This window comes from Corella eumyota, chromosome 1 (genome assembly GCF_963082875.1).
Source record: "Corella eumyota chromosome 1, kaCorEumy4.1, whole genome shotgun sequence".
Taxonomy (NCBI): Eukaryota; Metazoa; Chordata; class Ascidiacea; order Phlebobranchia; family Corellidae; genus Corella; species Corella eumyota.
In genome coordinates, this window is record NC_137490.1 from 7,551,633 (window position 1) to 7,571,662 (window position 20,030).

The 20,030-nt window shown below is 27.4% G+C and overlaps 1 protein-coding gene across 2 annotated transcripts; it reads left to right on the forward strand.

Moving 5' to 3' along the window:
• The first annotated feature begins 1,824 nt into the window (after window positions 1–1,824).
• Window positions 1,825–19,058, forward strand: LOC145740664 (cholesterol transporter ABCA5-like). Of its 2 annotated transcripts, XM_082558485.1 has the most exons (38): window positions 1,825–1,964; window positions 2,120–2,307; window positions 2,525–2,591; window positions 3,053–3,197; window positions 3,491–3,597; window positions 3,846–3,979; window positions 4,121–4,207; window positions 4,406–4,547; window positions 4,747–4,932; window positions 5,281–5,428; window positions 5,907–6,069; window positions 6,302–6,471; window positions 6,990–7,186; window positions 7,475–7,594; window positions 8,277–8,415; window positions 8,725–8,815; window positions 9,063–9,202; window positions 9,582–9,728; window positions 10,137–10,282; window positions 10,406–10,523; window positions 11,034–11,159; window positions 11,465–11,595; window positions 12,090–12,231; window positions 12,538–12,647; window positions 12,974–13,144; window positions 13,360–13,473; window positions 13,715–13,855; window positions 14,156–14,346; window positions 14,816–14,951; window positions 15,228–15,323; window positions 15,520–15,648; window positions 15,724–15,795; window positions 15,921–16,021; window positions 16,494–16,664; window positions 17,225–17,344; window positions 17,538–17,655; window positions 18,238–18,402; window positions 18,542–19,058. In XM_082558485.1, exons 1-38 carry the CDS (start codon window positions 1,875–1,877, stop codon window positions 18,602–18,604), a joined length of 5,022 nt encoding a protein of 1,673 aa, XP_082414611.1. In that variant the 5' UTR covers window positions 1,825–1,874; the 3' UTR covers window positions 18,605–19,058. The 2 variants fall into 2 exon arrangements, with proteins under 2 accessions (XP_082414611.1, XP_082414612.1); XM_082558486.1 differs by lacking the exons at window positions 1,825–1,964; window positions 2,120–2,307; window positions 2,525–2,591; window positions 3,053–3,197 and adding an exon at window positions 3,278–3,296.
• Window positions 19,059–20,030: the final 972 nt, after the last annotated feature.

Consider the following 20,030-nt stretch of genomic DNA (forward strand, 5'->3'; position numbering starts at 1 on the left):
TTTGGACTTTTGATAAGACAGTAAAACTACCAGGGCAACTTTTTTTAAGCACGTATTTAAAAAAGGGTTTATTTAGTACAGGAATTTTATAATATTGGCAAACTTGGAGTTTGTAACCTAAATTATGTACAGCTATTTCAAAAATTAAAGCTTTATTAGAAACGGGGGGTTGCTATGTAAGATAATAGTCTACCACTTTACGGTTAAGTAAATATTTGTAAACAAGAATTTGCTGTACTTAAAAATCCAAAGAAAGAGTTGCCAGCGGCATCGTGCACACTTCAACACATACAACCTTTAGTTAGGGCTATAGGACCTATATAGTAATTGTTAATTTTAACTTTTGCCTAACAAGAATTTTTTAATACATTTTCACAAGCTTAAGATTTAACTTTAAAAAATATTAAAGAAAAGCAATTTTTACACCATGTTGCCTAAAAAGGTAGACCTCTAACCAGGTTGATTATAATAACCTGATGAAAAAAAATTTGATTGAAAATAATCAAGTGTTTTGATACTCAGTATAATCATATTCTTACATTATTGTATTGGCAAGGACTACGGTAATATAAGTAAAGGCAATTGTGTTTGATGGAAATTAGCTTAAATTTAGGCATTGAATTTGGTATTTAATATCGCACATGCAAAAAGGAAACACGTGGCGCGTGTCAGATAATGCCTTTATTATAAGATCATGCACCAAAAAAAATTTCTTCTTATTTTAGAATTTTTTGTTAGTAATGGGCATTTTTATTGTCCTAAATAAATTTACAATTTCCTCAAATTAAGATGACGTTGTATTTTTTCCCATGCCAAAATTTTTTTAACATGTCAAAGCTATTATTTTAACGTTCTAGTAATTTTGTGCGTTGATTTCGATATTTTTTTCAAGTACCTGTTAATTAGTTAAGCTAATGATTGGGTATTTACCTTGATCATCATGCTATCAATACTTTATCTCATGTTTATTTTATTGCATTTTTTAATTTCTTTGTGATAGTTTAATACATAATCGTTATTTTGATTTTAAATAAGTAATTATAATAACCGGGCGTGATTCAGCTAAGACAAGCCGGTTTTAATGCGTCGGCGTAACAAGTTATGGGGATTAAGCAGAAGAAGAATTTGTAAAATTTTCCATTTATTTGTTTGTAATAACGATGTTATGTCTTGTGTTGATCACGAGATGTCTGGTCATGGGAAGTTACGTAAATACGATTCTATAGCCTACTCACGTTACGCAAATTTTAAAACTTTCCCTTTTTTAACGTATAATAGAGCGAAGTGAACACAACAAATCGAGTAAAGCAAGCAAACCGCTAAGGAGAAAAACTTATCATATGACCCCTTGTGACACGGTCCGTAGTATATAAGTTAAGCCACAACTGTTCGTTTAAACATATATCAATAGCAGAATAGCAAGCTGCAGGCTTAAGTGTACATTTCACTATTTCAGTTCAGTTACTAACTGGTAACTGCACACGCATTTTATGCCCATAAATAAAAGCATGTTGTGACTTTTAAGGGTTTTGAATTGTTGTGTTCATTATATTTCTACAACACAATCTGACTATAAGCGAGTATAAACACTTGCGTTTGATTACTATTTGTGCACCAACATACCAGATCAGTCGTCATGTGATATTTCGTATCGCATAAAGTGGCATAGTATAGTCAGGTACAATCAGACTACAGACGTTGTTGCTTTAACGTAAAACAATACTGACAATAGTATCATTGTTACGTTGCTTCACAAGCTCAATGCTAAGCTACGCAAATCTATAACATTTATACACACATATGTATATAATAAATTTATCAAGAAAATGTTTTATTTTAGATTTTTTTGTTAATGTGTTAGGAAATATATTAAAATGCAGCAGTCGTTGGTATGGAGTCAGTTAAAAATTCTTATTTACCGAAACTTTTTAATAAAATTAAGAAAGAGAAGCATTACTTTGCAGGTATATATTGTTTAAAAATTCTTGTAGTTTGTATTAAAAATTAACTAATTCTTAACACTACCAATTATCTTATTTTTTTAATGATTAGGACAATATTTTTATTTCTACATTTTTAATAATTTATATATAAAATTTTACTTGTTTATTTTATTTAGGAAATTATTTTTCCCATATATTTTGTTGTGCTTCTTGTGATCTTAAGAATTACTGCATACCAGCCTACCAGCTATCCTGAAATATCTAACACCAACAATACTATCACCTCATTACTTAATGGTAATGTCCCAGGTCTGGCCAATAACACTGTTTTATATGTTGCACCGGATTTTCCAGAAGCTAGAAGGTTTGTTAGAATATTATGTTAAAATTAAATTGATTTTTGTCAATGTTTTTTGTCTAATTAATGTTTTGATAATTTAATTGTTTTTAAGTTTTTAAATCGAAATGTAAAAAAAGAAATATTTTTTGGCAATAAATAAAATAATTATACACTTTTAGGCACCGAAATTAAAAGTAAATTATTATTAATATGATGCCCATAAATAATGTTTATTTTTTAGAATAATGGATCGAGTATTAAATATGAACAAGATTGCAGGACTAACTTTTGAATGGTTTAACACATCTGTAAGTATAAATATTAATTTTTTCATATTTTAAGTTATTTTTTACTGATAGTTTTATTGTTCAAGTTTAAAAAAAATGACATGGTGTGGCAACAAATTAAACAAGCACAAAGCTGCTTTATTTATGGCAAACCAATAAATAATTTATATTAAGCAAAATAATTCTATGTAAGGTGTAATTTTTCGCAAAACGTAGATGCATAAGGCACCATCAATAATTTTACCTACGAAATAGGATATTTAAAAAAAATGTATAAAGGAATTAAATGATGTATATAGCAAAATGAATGCATAATTCATATTCTTATTTTTTTAAGATTTGCATGACTAATCTATATATTTATATTAAATCTAATGAATTTTTGTGATCATATTGTTTGCAATGGCTTTCTACTTCTCCGTGTTTGAATAAAATAATAAAAAAATTGATTAAAATGCAAAATGCAATATTTTTGATTTTAGGAAGAAATGGAAGCCAGGTATTTGTTAACTCCTTTATTGAACCCACTCGGAATATACTTTCCTAATTCCAGTTTGAGTAATTACTATATTAGATTTCCATACACTACTGTACCCTCAGCCACTATAATTGGTAACAATCAAGGCGGTAAGTTTTGCCAAGTTTAAGAAATAATATTTTTTATAATAAAAATGATTTTAAGAATAAGTTAATTTTTTCTATATTTTATAGTGGAGCGTGCCATGGGTAAGTATCCCTTTTTTTACAAATACCTTTTAAAATAAAGTAATTCTGTTTAATCTAAATTTCAAGATTCCATTCTACAAACAAACTTTAATAAGTTTGTAACCCACACAATTAATGGGCTATATATGTCTGTAAGTTTTTTAATTTTTTTTCTAAATATGCCATCTAAACTTGAATTTTTTGCATTATTTTAGCAAATTGTCGAGCATATGGAAATCCTACTGAAGTTTGCCCTGCAGCTCAATATCTCAACAGTGGATTTACTTTCTTGCAAGCTCTTATTGATACTGCTCTTATTAGGGTAACCAATATATGAAAATTAATAATATTATGTGTGTTTTTTATAGTGATAATTCTATGTGTTTTTAACATTAAATTTTTTTAAAAATTTTTTGGTATTGTTTTTTTTGGAGGTTATCTATATTGTTATTAATAATACATATTAAGCAAATAACTATGTTTTATTTATAAGTTTTTACCAAAATTTGTATCAGAAAAGGAAATTACCTAAATTCTGCATTTTTATTTTTAAATAAGTTTATATTTTAGGATTTTGTGCCAGATTTTGATCTTCCTAATATCACTGTTCAACGGATGCCCATCTCGGGCACAGTGGTTGGTGCTTTGACATTTCAAATAGTTACCTCCCTCTACCTTATTTTTGCTTTGTCACCATTCTTAGTGTAAATATATTGCTCATTTTATCGTAAAGGATAATGTATTTAAATTTAATCAGGAACATTTAAGATAGTATATTACAAAAATTAAATGTATAACAATAGAAATAAAAATTAGTTAATTTGCATTTAAAATTATTTTTAAAGGTTTTTATTGGTGTTTGTTGTGTATGAAAAAGAACAAAAGATTAAAGAAGCAATGTGCATGATGGGCCTTGATAGCTTGGCTTTTTGGTAAATAAACTAGTTATTTATTAAGCCATTTAAAGAAAAACAATTTATATAAATTTAAAAAGGGTTTTATTTCTTTAATGTTATTAGTGACTACTTTTTCACGGTTAAATTTTTAAAAATATTTTTATTTTTGCTTATTATTTTGCTCTACTTATCTAGATTCTTTTATTGTTTAAGTGATTTGTATTTTATTTACAGGCTGTCTTGGAGTATTACTTACAGTGTGCAGATTTTTGTTACAACTTTGGTTATGTCACTTATTGCTGTTTTCGGTAAACTTTTTCCTAACAGTAACTTTTTCTTGGTGTTTTTGCTTTTCTTTTTGTATGGACTAAGTATGGTGAGTAAAACATTTTTATTAAACATAAAATTTTAAAAAAGTATAAAAAATCACTGGGTATTTTAAAATAGTAAGTGGCTGCGTTTAGTTTACAGCAAATTTTTTTAACCTTTTTTTTTAATTTTTTAAAATTTTTTTTTAACTTTTTTTTAAAAAGTATTAATAATTTATTTTAAATTTTGTATAAACTTTTTCACAGGAAATGTTGGGATTTATGTTGACTCCCTTTTTCACTAAAGGTCGCACAGCAGCATCTTTCGGCAGTTTGTTCTCTCTCATTCTTTCCCTGTTCTTTTTTCTTGTTGTGTTTGCGAATATATCAACCGGTGCTGCATGGGCCATTAGTTTGTTATCTCCTACTTCATTTGCTGTGGCAATATACCAGGTTAGTGTGTAATAATAAGAAAATTTGTCATGGTTTTAACTAAGCTATAAATAAATCTTAATTTAAATTGCTTATTGTTGAGAAATAATATTTTATGCTAAATCATTAAAAAATATACAGTTGCGTTTTAAACTATTTTGTTTTTACAACAGCACTTTTTATTTTTAAATTTTTATAATAAGTAATTTTTTTGTTTTTTTGGTGTTTATTTTTCCGCCGACTTACTTAAAATATTGTTTAAAATACTTTTAAATTTTTTTTTTTTTAAGTTGAATAAGCCTAGATACTTGCTATAATTTGTATAACAACCTTAAATTAAATAAATGTCTATTTTCAAATTTTTTTTAGCTTTCGTACTTGGATGTCGCCAACGGTGGGGCCACATTTGAAAATGTATGGGATGGACAATACCCAGTTGGAATTGCGCTAGTCATGCTTCCAGTTGATATTGTTCTCTACTTTTTGCTCACTTTGTACTTTGATAGAGTTGTACCAGGTAAAAGAAAATTCAATTTAAATTTTTTTTGTGGTAAACACAGTCATGTTTATTTTGCTCGTGTAGGTTTATTGAATTTAACAGGCAACATGGTATAGTTGTTCGAACACTTGGCTTCACTGCTGGAAGTCTTGGGTTGAATCCCCACTACTTTTATGCTGTAGCACCCTTGAGTAAGGTGCCACGAATGGTTTAAACTTTTTGCTAGTAAATTACAATTTATATTAACTGAAACTGGCTAAGGCAACTGGAGACTGGGTCTGGGTAACTAATGCTAATCTACGTTTAGGTCATAAAGTCAACCTTTTTACTTGAGGATAACTAAACAATCCACACAAAATACAGTTATTTAAATATAAAGTTATATTTTTGCATTTTTAAACTATAAATTGGGTTAGTTTTATACTGCAATCTAGTTTTTTTGCTCAATGGCTTATTGAGTGTGAAAGCTTAAGTTAATCTTTGTGTTTTTTCTTAGGTGAGTATGGTCAGGGTCGTTCAATCTTTTTCTGTCTCACTCCATCATATTGGTTTGGCAGAAACAAACTAGAAAAACTTGAGGTAACAGATCAGCAAGAATCTTTATCCATGGATGAAATAGAACAAATATCTGATGATTTGAAAGGAAAAGAATCTATAAAGTATTTCTCACTTGCTTATAAATTAAATTTTGTAATAATATTATTTTACACTACATTAAATAATTTTATTAGTATGAATATAGATTTCGGTCTTTTTTAAAATTAAGTTAGTTAGAATTAGATTTAGGTATAATGTTGTTTTAGTATTGCCTTTATAAAGTCTACCACGAATATTGTACAAGGCTTTTTTTTTTTTTTTAAGTTTTTTTTTTAAATAAAAATTTTATTTTAGAATTCGTAATCTTTACAAAGTTTACAAGAAATCAAATTTTTTTGAGAGAAACCAAGAGCCGCCAGTACCAGCGGTCAACAACTTTTCTCTGAACATTTATGAGGGACAAATCACTGCTATACTGGGACATAATGGGGCAGGGAAAACCACTTTGTTCAACATCTTAACAGGTACAATATTAAACTGTTTCGGTTAAATAGAAAGTGAAAATTGATAGTGGAAAAGTATTGCAATTATTGCTATTATCAATGTTATTATTTAATAGTAATTTCTATTAAATTATAATAATTTTTAAATACAAAAAATTATTTTTTAAATTTTGTTTAAAATATGATAATAATTTTTAAAATTGTAAGTTGGGAAAGATAATTAATTAGCCTAAGGACCTAAGTTTAATATATGCTTCTAATGCTTACTTACTTTAAACAGTAAAAATTGCCAAATACCAACCTGTTGAATAATTATTGGGCAAATATAACTTTTAATATTCTAAACTGACAAATTCAACTCAAAACTAAGTCAGTGTAACAAATAGGCCCCTATGTTTAGACTGTAAAATCCTATTTCTAAACCTAGGGTAAAAAAATATAAAACTTTATTTAATATCATAGGACTATATTTTTAATCATAGTCATTTAATTAGGTTTATTTATTTCTCTATGCATATTAAAAAAATTTAACTTTTTAGGGTTTGTAAGTTCAACTAATGGAAATGCAAATGTATGTGGATATAACATCAGCAATGCAGACCATATGGCAAAGATTAGACAAATGACTGGGGTGTGCCCGCAAAATAATATTCTGTTCGATAACTTATCTGTCGTTGAACATTTAAAAATTTATGCGGGAATTAAAAATATTCTCTCCAGTGTGGTGTCCAGTGAGGTAAAAATATTTACAAACTTTTTTAATTTTTTTTATTCGAATTTTAAAATTTAATTTTGTTTTAATTTTTTTTTAAATTCAAATTTTAAAATTTTCAAGTCAATTTATTATTATAAATCCTATTGTAAAATGACATAAGCTTTTATATGTTTTTTTTAAATTTATTTTGTTTACAATGTAATAGCGTTTCATTAATTCTGCATTACATGCTGCTTACTTATAATTATATCAAGATTTGCATATCATTACTTAAAGTCATACTTTGTTATTAAAATTTATTGTTTACAGATAAAGAGGGTCTTAAAGTTAATTGACTTGGAAGATCAAGCAAATACTTTCTCAATAAAATTATCTGGTGGACAAAAACGAAAGCTTTGCGTTGGAATTGCCATTATGGGTGACCCCAAGGTAATAACATATTAACAGTTTTTTATATTGTAGAAGTTGTGTGAATTTTAATAAACTAGATTTCTTAATATGGTATAGATAATACTACATATTGTTTTAATGTACTGATAATATTCCTATACTTGCACACTAGGATTGTTATTGAACATTCTAGAAAATTCTATTTTTATATTATTATATTAAATTTTTTTAAATTTAAATGCAATTAGTAATAATTTTCTTTGCATATATTTTGCTTAGTTATAACATAAATTTTAACGTTCATTTAAAGAATTTTTAATTTATTTTATATTTTAAATTAATAGTTCTATTTTTTAAATGTGACGTGAATGGTTTGCATCAGTTGATGTCATATGATGTATATGTGTGTTAATTAATGAGGTTTGTTAATTTATTGAAGTTTTATATGGGCAACCACTTTCTAAGTTTTTGTTTAATTTGCCAACACGAGGGTTGATGTTAGCTTTAAATCTATTTTTAAACCCAAAATAAAAAGGTTTAGTATGCTTTGAATTTAAAGTTTGAAGTAGTGAATATTTATGTAAAATTTGATATTATTTTAGCAAACAATGCTTTTTATTTAAGTGTTGTTATGCTTTACTCCGCAATTTATTTCTGAACTCATTTTTTTTGCTGAAGAAATATTAATTTTATAACTTAATAAATTTTTCCTTTTTTTAAGATTTTGATTCTGGATGAACCCACAGCTGGGATGGACCCATATTCACGCCATAAATTATGGTCGGTGTTGAAAAACCGAAAAGAAGGAAAAGTTACTCTTTTGACAACTCACTTCATGGACGAGGCAGATATTCTTGCAGGTAACTACATGTTGTAATAACATTGTTATTATAAAAATTATGCCACAATATATAGAAGCTTATTGCCTTGCTATTAACTTTAAATGTAAAACAAATGAACATTTAAATATAAAGTTTTATTTTAATGTTATAACTGTTAGCTTTTAAACTAGAAATGATCTCTCTGTCTATTATTGCATTTATTTTTAAAGTTCCAATTTGATTACAAATTTATTTTTATTTTTTTTGTGAATGTTATCAAGTTTTTTGTTAGTCAACTTATCAACCTAAATTTTTATTACTTTTCATTATTTATCACTACTTTTCAAGATCGCAAGGCAATAATAAGTTGTGGAAAGTTGAGATGTGTTGGTTCTTCTTTGTTTTTAAAGAACAGATATGGAGTTGGATACCATCTTGGGTATGTTACAAATAGTAGTTTAATTTTTTAAATTCTGATTGCAGAGAATTTAACAAACTGGTAGCAGATAAAATTCTGACCATTTATTTAAAAATACTTTTTATAGTGAAAATTTTTGGTGGCTCAAAACATATTAAGGTTAAAAAGTATATAATTTTTTTGCAATTTTATTCCACGAAATGTTTTTTTACATTTATTTATTTTTGTTTTAAAATTTTGAAATTCGAAATATTTAATTCTTTTACAGAGTTGTTACAAAAGAACGGGATCAACATGAAAAGATTACGCAATGTATTGCAAGACATGTTAACGGCTCAGAATTACAGAGGTCAGCGGGATTTGAACTTGGGTACACTCTACCAATAGTAGAAGTTGATAAATTTGCAGGTTAAACTAAAGAGTTTATATATTGTACAAATATGTTTAATTTCTGATTAATTTTTTCTATAAATGATTACTTAGTTTTTTAGGTTTTAACAGTTTACTGTCAAGTCTTTAATATTATGTTTTTGTAAAAGTAATAGTATTATTTTAATATTAATTTAATTTGGATACTCTAAATTTTTTTAAACTAATACTTGCTCGCAATTACTTAATTGCTTACCACTATTGGAAGTTTTGCTTATTTTGTATGCCTATAAATTGTACAAACCTACATTTACATATGTATATTACACACCAAGCTTCAGTATTATAGATATTCATGTTTTCCTATTTTATTCTGATTTTTTTCATATTTTAATTTTCAAAATTCCATTTTTTCTAGGATTGTTTTCTGAGTTGGAGCAGAAAGGTGAAGAGATGGATGTGCAGAGTTATGGAGTTTCCATGACAACACTGGAGGAAGTCTTTCTTAAGATCGGGGAAGAGGACGAAGGAGACAAAACATCGCAGAATGGATCAGACTCGAATGGTTTGTTTTTTTTTAATTTATTAACTTTAATTTTAATTCTTTTGAAAAAAAATTTGTTGTAGTTAACTTTTTTATTTTTGATGTTTTTTTAGAAAATAATAAAAAATGGATATTGCAATTTTTGTTAATTTTTTATTTGTTTGGTTGTACATTTTTATTTTAATTCTTTTTATAATTTTTTTATGTGTTTTTGCTGTGGGTAAAGTAGGTTTAAAGAAATAATTTTGTATATCAAAAATATAGAGAACTTAGCAAAATATAACTCAACTTTGTAAAACTTTTTAAATTTGCTAGATGAATGTTGGTAATGATAATTTTTTTTACATGCATTTTTAATGTATTTTAAGCCATTGACAATGATTATAAGTTAGCAATTAAATAAAATTAATTAAAATTGTAAAATTTTAGCTCCATTGATGAGCAACAATGAAATAAGAAAGAGAATAACCTCAGTGAGTTCTCACACATCGGATGCACATGTCAACGGGGCTTTTGATGAAATTCCTGCTGTTAACATCCCTGTTTCTTCTACTTTTGATCCCAATCAATGCCAGGTATTCATTAAAAAATTTAAAAATTTAAAATTTTTTTTTAAATATTATGAGTTATGTTATATTTTCATATATATTTATCCTCGATGTGGGAAAGAACTATTTAATATTTTGTATTATAAATAGGTTGGAAAGCCAAGTACACTTGCTGTATATAAAGCCATGGTTCGCAAACAATTTTTAGTGTACATAAGAAATCCAGGAATCATCGTATTTGGTCTTATATTTCCTATTGGATTGGCAAGTAAGTAAAATGGTGTTTTAACAAGTATATATATTTTTATAATTATTTATTTTTATTTATTTTACTATTTACGAATAAATGGTTTGTTGTATTATAATTGCAAATGGTAGATTATAAAGGCATATATCGTAAACATATATACAATACGAATTTATATATATGAATAATTATTGTTTAACATGCTTTACTACATATTTATATAATACAGATGTTCATCAAGTTTTTGTTTTTTTTGTTATTTTTTAAAATTTAATTAATTGTTGATTTTTTGGTGATCGTATTAAGGTTTAATAATTAAATTGCAGCATTTATAATTTTAAGCTGCTTTAGATTTTTTAAAAAGTCACCTTAATCTTGTGGGCATTTAAAAATATGTTATTCGTGTATTACTATGAAATAGTTGCTAATTTAAAATTTTATTTATAAATTAATTTCAGTTTGGAGATAATTTTCCTATTAGAAAATTTTTGAGTAAATTTGAAAAAAAAATGAAATTGATTTATTTTGCAGTTGGAAGTGGGGCTTTGCTTCAAACTTTTACACCCAGTTCTGCTTCTACCCCTCTCCCTGTACCAGTCCCAGTTTTTGCTTCTGCTTATCCTGCCTATACTGATTTTATGTACAAAAACTCAACTGGTAAGCAGTTGTTGTTAAGGTTTTCTTTTTGTCTATTTTGTTAGAATTGTTTTTTTTTATACAATTGGTTAGGATTTTTTTAAATTGAAATAATTTGGCAAATAATTAAAAAACAATTTAATAAACTTTTTTAGAACTACTATATTTTGAACCTTTTTTCTTTGAAAAATACTTTTAGGGATTTTTTTTTGGAAAAGTTTATTTTTTAATTTATTTAGCTTTAGTCTTAAAACATATATTTAGTAAAATGTTTTTATTGCTTGTCAAAATTATAAACAGATTTATTAAATTTTTTTGTATTTCAGGATCGTCGTTGTTTAACTTCACAAGTAACACATTTGGTGTTAACACAACTGCCAACAATTTAGAAAATTTACTTCAACAACCTGTTCGCAGTTTTATTGCTGGTGATATATTTCAGTTTGACAACAACTTGGTAATTTAAAAAAAAATTTTGTTTGTGTTTTGTTGTGTGTAAATTTAATCAAGATAGTTTTAAAAGTTGTTTTTTAAATGCTTATATATAATGGAGCTTAGTAGGTGATATATGTGTATTAGAGTCCTAAAAATAAAAAATTTTTGTGGTGCGTAGGTATATTAACAACGGCAAATAATAATTGCTAGTTGTGACCACATAATGGAATTAAAACGCTGCCCGTAGGGCAGGCAATCGGCTAGTTTTAAATAATAACCTGGGACATATTATTGAATATATAATCTTTTTAATTATTTTTTTTTATTTAAGTTCTAAATTTTAATAATAAGGGTTTGACAAGTTTTAATAATGCACTTTTTTTAATAAAAAAGTAAAATTTTTTTTCTTTTTTTCAAGTATTAAAAAAACTTATGTTAAACACTTTAACCATTCACTGTTTATTGTTATTATGTTAAATGAACTTGTTGTAATTAAAGGTTTTTTTATTCTTATAGCTCCATTACAATGCCTTATATAACACAACAGCTATTCAATCTTTACCTACAATCATCAATCTTATGAGTAAATCTTTGATGTCTTTTTTCAACCAGACAAATGTGGTTCTCGATACATACAACTTTAGATGGCCTTCATTGGGTAAGTGTCACCTAATTTTTTCTAGGTTTATTAAAAAAAAATTTTATCTTTGTTCTCATGAAAGCGATTTTGTCATATATTTTTGTTGCATTAATTTAATATTTTTTAAACTCTACATATTATATTGCATCAAAAATCTGTAAAAATAAATAAATAAGAAGAATATATATTTTTTTATTTTTAAAATATAATTTTATAAATATTTCGATGTTAGACTGTGTTTTTCCACTACCACAGCCAGTTATTAGAACTATAACTTTTTAAATGTAGATATTTTAGTTTAATTTTTATTTCAAATTTGTTTAGTTCAAATTGCCAACTTTAGTGGAGCTCTTTTTGGTGGACCCTTAATGGGAGCGATGGCAATTGTTATATCAAGTGGTCTAGGTGCTGTTAACCCTGTTAAAGAAAGAGAGGTAAATTTATTTACTAAATTAGACTTTTTAAACTGTTTTTGTGGATTATTTGTTTTTAGTTTACCATTTTAATAAGAAATGCCCTTTTCATGAGCCTGAATTTTTAACTCAATTGTCAAGTTTTTATAAAATTGCTTATGATAATATATTTGCAAAAAGTATTAACTATTTGTCATTTTCTATGGACCATCAATGGCAACTTTAAAGAACTATAAAATGTACATTATTTTTTTCGGTAATAAAGTTAAATTTATTATAGATTTGAACAAAATCTTTGATTTTAGCTTTGAATTTATTAATTACATCTATTTTTAATTTTTTTGCAGAAAAAAATTCGAAGCCAAGTTAGGGTTTCTGGTATTACATTTAACATGTATTGGATTTCTTCATTTACTGTTGATTATTGCTGGCTTTTGTTCATTGCTCTGGCATTTATTATTGGTTTGGCTGCTTTTCAAGCAGTACCTTATATTGTGCCTGGGGCTATGGGAGCATTGGTAAGTAAAAAAAATATTTTTAATCAATCTGCTTTTTAATAATTTGTATATTTGGTTAATATTTACAAATTTTATTTTTTCTTGTTATTTTAATTTTGTGGGGAATTTTCACATGTAGTAAGAAATTAAAATAAAAAAATATTTTGCAAATTAGAAAAAAAATAAACAAGTGTAACCTAAATTAAAAAAAAAATTTAAATTATTTTTAACAACAGATTTTATTAGTTCTTGGTTGGGGAGCAGCAAGTGTTCTTACTTCTTATTGTTTAAGTTTTCTGTTTGACAAGTTTGATACTGTTTCAGGGGCTGCTCCTAATATAGTACAACTGGTAATTTTTAACATTTTTTACTTTTATTGTACATTTACATATTTACCTATTGTTTAAATAATTAATGTTATTTAAGTTTTTTTTTTAAATATATTACATTTACATATCTGCAACTAGTAAATTTTAGTGACTTACAAAAATATGTTTTTATGTTGTGTAACACTATTCTACCTCCAAAGTAGTAACAAAACACCTATTTTTTTTTTAAAGAGTTTATGGTATGATTTTTTGTTGTTTTTAGTCTTCCCTTTTACCATATTTGATTGTAAGTTTGTTGGATCAACTATCAACCTCTCAAGATACTGCTGCGATTTTAAATGTTGTTTTCTCAATTTTGATTCCATATTATGTTGGATTTGGTGGAATTTATTACATTTCGAAGGTACTAGCTCAAATTAATTTAATTTGCCATTGATGTGAATAAGTAAAAATCCTAAATCTATGTTGTATATATATTCTAAACAGTAATATGACAATAAAAAAAAGTACAGTTTAAATAAATTTTGAAGATTAAAGGTTATATATAATACAACTAAGTTTAACGGACAATGTATGTCTAATTTCTGGCCTGAAAAAAAACAACTACTGTTTGTGGTACAAAGGTAAATTACCATAAGCATATGTAAGTTGGAAATTGTGATAACTATATTAGGACAATAAAAAAAAAAAATTTTTTTTGTAGATTTACATAGAATTTTTGAGAATGAATTTAAGCAATAACATTCCTGCTTCTGCATATTTTGATTGGAGTTATCCTATGGTACCATTTAGTATACTAATCTCGTACATTCATGTAGTTTTTTTTGCAATCTTGCTTAAAATACTTGATGTAAGGAAAAGTGGAGGAAATGTTAAAGATGTTTTTTGTCTCCAGTAAGTTATTATTTGAAATATTTTACAGATGATTTTCAACTTTTGTTTTTATTGTTATTCAATCTTAAATCAGCGAATTACTTAGAACACTTGGCTTTACAGCATGAGGTTACTGGTTTGACTCCCACTGCTTCTATACCAAAGTGTTTGGCCCATTGGCAGTACGAACCATTGTTAATTCTAAAAAAAAACTGCCAAAAACTCTAAAACCTAAACGTGGTCACAGCAGCATATTTTTTCTTGTATTTAAGCTTTAAAATAAGCCTTTTACTTTAGGGATACCTTTACACAAAAAATGTTATAATACTAGCTTATAAAAGGCTTTTAGTAGAATGGCTATTAGAATTATAGAAAGTTAAATAAATTTTAAATTTGTAAATATTTGCTTCCTTCATAAGTGATAGTTCCAAACAATTTTCTATCTTTTAGAAAATATTATGCTAATTATAGTTTGTGTGATCTTTTTTAGAAAAAAGGGCCAATCAATTGGTGATAGTTGTGTTGAATTAAATCAAACTAATGATGATGACGATAATATGGACAGTGATGTGAAAGACGAAAAAATAAAAGTTGCCAAAATTGTGAACAAAGAAATAGAAAATGATGTAAGGATGATATAAAAAAATGGCAAAAATAGTCCGGATTCGAAAAAAAATCGAATCCTATTAAATATTTTAATACAACCTCATCTCAATTGCTAATCATTTTTACCTCACTTAAAAACTAATGCTGAGTAATTAGTTGTATCTGAAACTATTTAAAAATAGTATTTAGGCTTTTTTATTTTTACATCAATGGTCTAGCAAACTAAGAGTTATAAAAATTTATTTTTAGTGTTGTTGAAACAGTTATTTAATAAAAAATTTATTTTTTATTTTTAGGGATCTGTTGTGTTAGTCAACAACTTGACCAAACATTTCGTAAAACGGACAAAACAAAAAATGTGTCAAAAAAAGAAAAAAGAAGATGTTACAAAGGTAAGAACAGAGTAGTGTTAATAATAAATCATGTTTTAAATATAGTCTAAAGTAATAAAAAATCAAAATAAATTAATATGTGCTGTACTTAAATTATTGTTTAAATTAAATTTTTAAAATTGTTGCGGAAAAAAAAATTTTCAGAATTTACACAAAAAACAAAGTTCTATAAATTATTTTTTTGGGGTATTTTTAGGTTGCCGTCAATAATGTCTCACTCACAGTATATCCAGGTGAAGTGTTAGGTTTATTAGGACCTAATGGGGCAGGAAAAACAACTGTGATTAGTACACTAACTGCTGATAATGCGCCAACAAAGGGAAAAGTATGTACTACATTTTTTTAATGCGAATTTATATTCTTAAAAGCTAAATTATGTAAATTTTTATTTTATCTTTAGGTTTTTGTATCTGGTTACAATATTCAATCAAGTTTGTCTCAAGCTTTTCAGGAAATGGGATATTGCCCTCAAGTAAGTTATTCGTAAAAAAAATTAATGTATATTTTTTTTTAAATTAAAACATTCTTTTTAAGTTGTTATCTGAATTTGTTTTTTGTTTTTAATTTTTATATTTATGTTTATATATTCTTGAATAGGACAATCCGTTATGGGAAAATCTAACACTTTTAGAACACTTGAAAATTTATGCAGCCGCTCGTGGTGTAAAAAAATCCAGCATGAAACCAACCATTGAAAGGTATTAAAGTTTTAAAGAATTAGAAATTTTTATTAGAAAAAAATATTTTGTTGTGCTTTTTTGTTTGAGGTCTGCTGGTATGTTAATTCTTTTTGTATATATCTTTATCCTTGATGTAAAAAGGTCGAATGTGTGACCTTAACATAGAGGTAACAACAGTTACCTCTTCACAGTCTCGAGTTGCTTGTGGCAGTTTGGGATATTATAGATTATAATTGCTCGATAATTAAGTTGCTGATTAAGTGCTGGCTCAGCAGAAGTTTATACTGCCTTACTCAGGACGCTACAGCATGAGTTCACTCGGAATTGAACCCAGGACCTCATGTAGTGTAGGAAGTGTTCTGACCACTACACAACGTTTTCGGTAATGTTAATAAATATACAGGACCTGGCCAGCAATACACTTATATAGTAAAATCAGCCTCTAAACATTTGGAAATTAATTTTAATAAATTTTGTTTTTTTTATTCAGTTTTATTGATGCTATTGGTGTACGTGAGCATATGCACAAGCGAGCCAAACAATTATCAGGAGGTACAAAGAGGAAATTATGTTTTATTATCGCTATGTTGGGTAACCCACAAGTTGTTTTAATGGACGAACCCTCAACTGGAATGGATCCCAAAACCAAGAGATTTATGTGGTAAGTTGCAGGTTTATGTTTCACTATGCAAATGATTATATCGCTGCATTATTTTAATGTAAGGTTAAGGATAAATTAAAAGGTTATCAGGACCTTAAAAATAGGTTTTTGTATATAAACTATAGTTTTTTTATGTAATTTATTCTCGATGTGGAAAGGTCGACTCAACAACTCAAACATAGAGTAACGCCAGTTTCCTCTACCCAGTCTCGAGTTATCTTAGGCAGTTTGAAATATTATAGATTTTGAATGCCCAATAATTAAGCTGCTGTTAAAGCAGTAGTTCATACCGTTAATACCGCCTTACTGTAAGGCACTACAGCATGAGAATATTGAGAATTAAACTTGGGACTTCATGTGTTGTTGTGGGTTCGATCCCAACTACTTTCATGCTGTAGCGTTGTACAGTAATACAGTTTTCAATGCGGTTAAGATATAGATTAAAATGTAATAAAAATAGCAAGTAATTTTCAAAAACTTAGATTTTTTTGTAAGCTTGTTTAAATACACTTAAAAAATTTGAATAACAAACATTTTCATATATATATATATATAAACAGGGACACAATTAGCAGTGCATTTGCTGGCACAAACAGAGGAGCAATTTTAACCACACATTACATGGACGAAGCTGATGCTTTGTGCTCACGTGTTGGAATTATGGTGTTGGGAAAATTAAAGTAAAAATTCTTATTGTATATATTTGCTTTATGTAATGACATAGCTTAACGGATAATTTAATTGGCATAATATTAAAAAGAAATAATTATTGAACAATGGAAATTTATTTTTAAAATATTTTAATATTGTTTTGTAATATGTTAAAAGTGTTTTAACAGCGATTGTCTAAATTTTTTTATTATTAATTTTCAGATGTCTTGGTTCAACGCAACACCTAAAAAATAAATTCGGTCAAGGATATATTCTTGAAATTAAATTGCACTCGAGTGGGGAAAATAGCCCCACTGAATTAACCGGTTTTGTTGACACGGTAAAGACTATGTTTTTTGATTATTTTTCCACTAGGGTTTTTTTTATCATTTTTTTTAAAATAAATAAAAATATGTATTTTGTCCGGTAGTGTGGTTAAGCGGTCATGGCAGCGGACTACGGGCCGAAAGGTTTCGGGTTCGAGCCGCACCATTGCCACATAATTTGCCCTTAAGCCTGGCGTTTACGGATAGCTCAAACACGTCACAATATCACACCCCTACCCATAAAAAAAAATATAAAAAACCTATCGCCTTAAGGTGATTAGGAAAAAAAAGTATTTTGTTCTTATGTACTTTTTGCATTTATTTATCTTCGATGTGGGAAGGTCGACTTTACGACCTAAATATATAGTAACATCAGTTACCCCTACCAAGTCTTAAGTTGACTTTGGTTTGGTAAATTATAGATTATAATTGCCCAATAATCGAGCTGCTGATGAAGTGTTGGCAGGAGTTTTTACCGTTCATAGCGCCTTGCTCTAGTGCGCTACAGCATTAGAGCAGTGGGAATCGTTCTGACCACTAACCATGCTGTCTGTTTACCTTATAGCAAGTTGGTAAAATTGTTGTATTTTTCGTAGCTCTTTCCCGAAGCCAGTGAACCCGAAAATTTCAGTCAACGATTTGTTTTCAAAGTTCCGCAAAATAGCGTGACGTCACTATCCACAGTGTTTAGTGAGCTGGAACAGGCCAAATCGCGTCTGGGTATAGAGGAATATAGTTTCAGTCAGTCTACCTTAGAGCAGGTATGTTATTTGTTCAATGTGTTTGCAATGCATTTCTACACAAATATCATTATATAATTTTGTATTAACTTATTGTAATGTTTAATGGCTTAGTAACAACTTTTTTTAATATTTTTAAATTTTTAAATTATTTTTTTAGGTTTTTCTGCAGTTCGCTAGAGAACAAGACGAAGAACATGCGACAACGACGCCAAGTGACTAAAACAAGGTGAATACACGATTTTCCACGTTTAAGACACTTTCTGTGTGTAACTGCCTTTTTTTTCTGTTCCTTTTAATAACGAAGCACGTCACTTCACCATTTTAACTAATTTTCAACCTTTAGAAAAAATGTATATATTTTATATATTTGGGAGTAGTTATTTGTATATATTATTTTATTAAACATTAATGTAAATATATATTAAAGGATGATTTTCAGTACTTTTTTGTTTATGCAACCCAGATTTTAATTTTGTTTTACTTTAAGTATTAGAATTTTTGAAATTGAACCTTATCTAAGTTATTGCACTATGTTTTTATTTTTTTTTGTTTTTAGCTTATTTATATTATTTTTAAGACTCTTTAATTATGTTTAAATTTTACAAATTTTTTAACAGTTTGCTAAACATAATATGCTTGTTAGTTACTAAACTTGTGTTATAATAAATGTTATAAATTAAAGCTTGTATAGTTTATTGTTGCTTATTTAAACAAATTTTATTTAAAGAATGTTAGCCTTAAATCTCGGTCGTATTCAAACAATGATGTTTGCTTTTTATTTCGCCATATCATGTGATTTAAAAATGCGGAACTAAAAAAGTTTCTTTGTTTCATGATTTTTGCGCACCCCGCGGGACAGATATTAAAGGGGGTTCCCCTTAGGTTTTTAACCTTCAGGTGTAAAGACAAAGAAGATATAGATGCGTTTTCTTGACATAAAAAGTTAAAAAGCGTTTGCAAAGGCTAAAAATTGAACAAAATAACTAATTAGACGTTTTTGTTGTATTTTTAAGAAAGTAACGCACTACAGATATGTATACCTTTTCATTTCAAATAAATAAGATGGGTAGTTTGGAATGGATAATACTTATTATAAATAGTTGTCTTATTATCACTTATGTATCATGGAAAAGTTTCAAGGAAGAAAATCGAAAGTATTTATTCGGATTTACTTTTGCGACAGGGGTGTTACTTTTGTCTACTGTTGTAATTTGCAAACAAAACAATGATGAACTTGAAAGCGGGTGTAATTCTGTAATTTCTGTTTTAATGATATTATGCGCATGCCTTATAATTAGCATTGCAATTGTTTTTACATTCACACTATTACCTGTATTTTTTTTGGCCGCAAAAAAACTGTTTACCATAACTTGCAAAAAATCAGCAAATATGTGCAAGAGGCAAAAAGGCGGCAATCATCCTGGAAAGGATCTTCTAACCGATTTAGATGATGTAGAAATGCTATCAAATATCACCGAAAAAATAAAGCTCCAGGGAAAAGAAAATAGTGGCTTTGTGTTAGATTCCTTTAACACTGCACTATCAAAAAGCGCAAAACACCACGATAAAAACACCCAAGAAAAGGTCGCAACACTAAAAGTCAACGACGATTCCCAAGTTCATCAAATTATTGGTAAAAAAGGTGG

Bases quoted from the DNA above. Each gene is read 5' to 3' on its own strand.
- LOC145740664 (XM_082558485.1), top strand. From the start codon at position 1,875: ATGCAGCAGTCGTTGGTATGGAGTCAGTTAAAAATTCTTATTTACCGA. The intron at 3,598-3,845 runs GTAACCAATATA...TTTATATTTTAG, and splicing joins TTGATACTGCTCTTATTAGG to GATTTTGTGCCAGATTTTGA. The intron at 7,595-8,276 runs GTAATAACATAT...CCTTTTTTTAAG, and splicing joins CCATTATGGGTGACCCCAAG to ATTTTGATTCTGGATGAACC.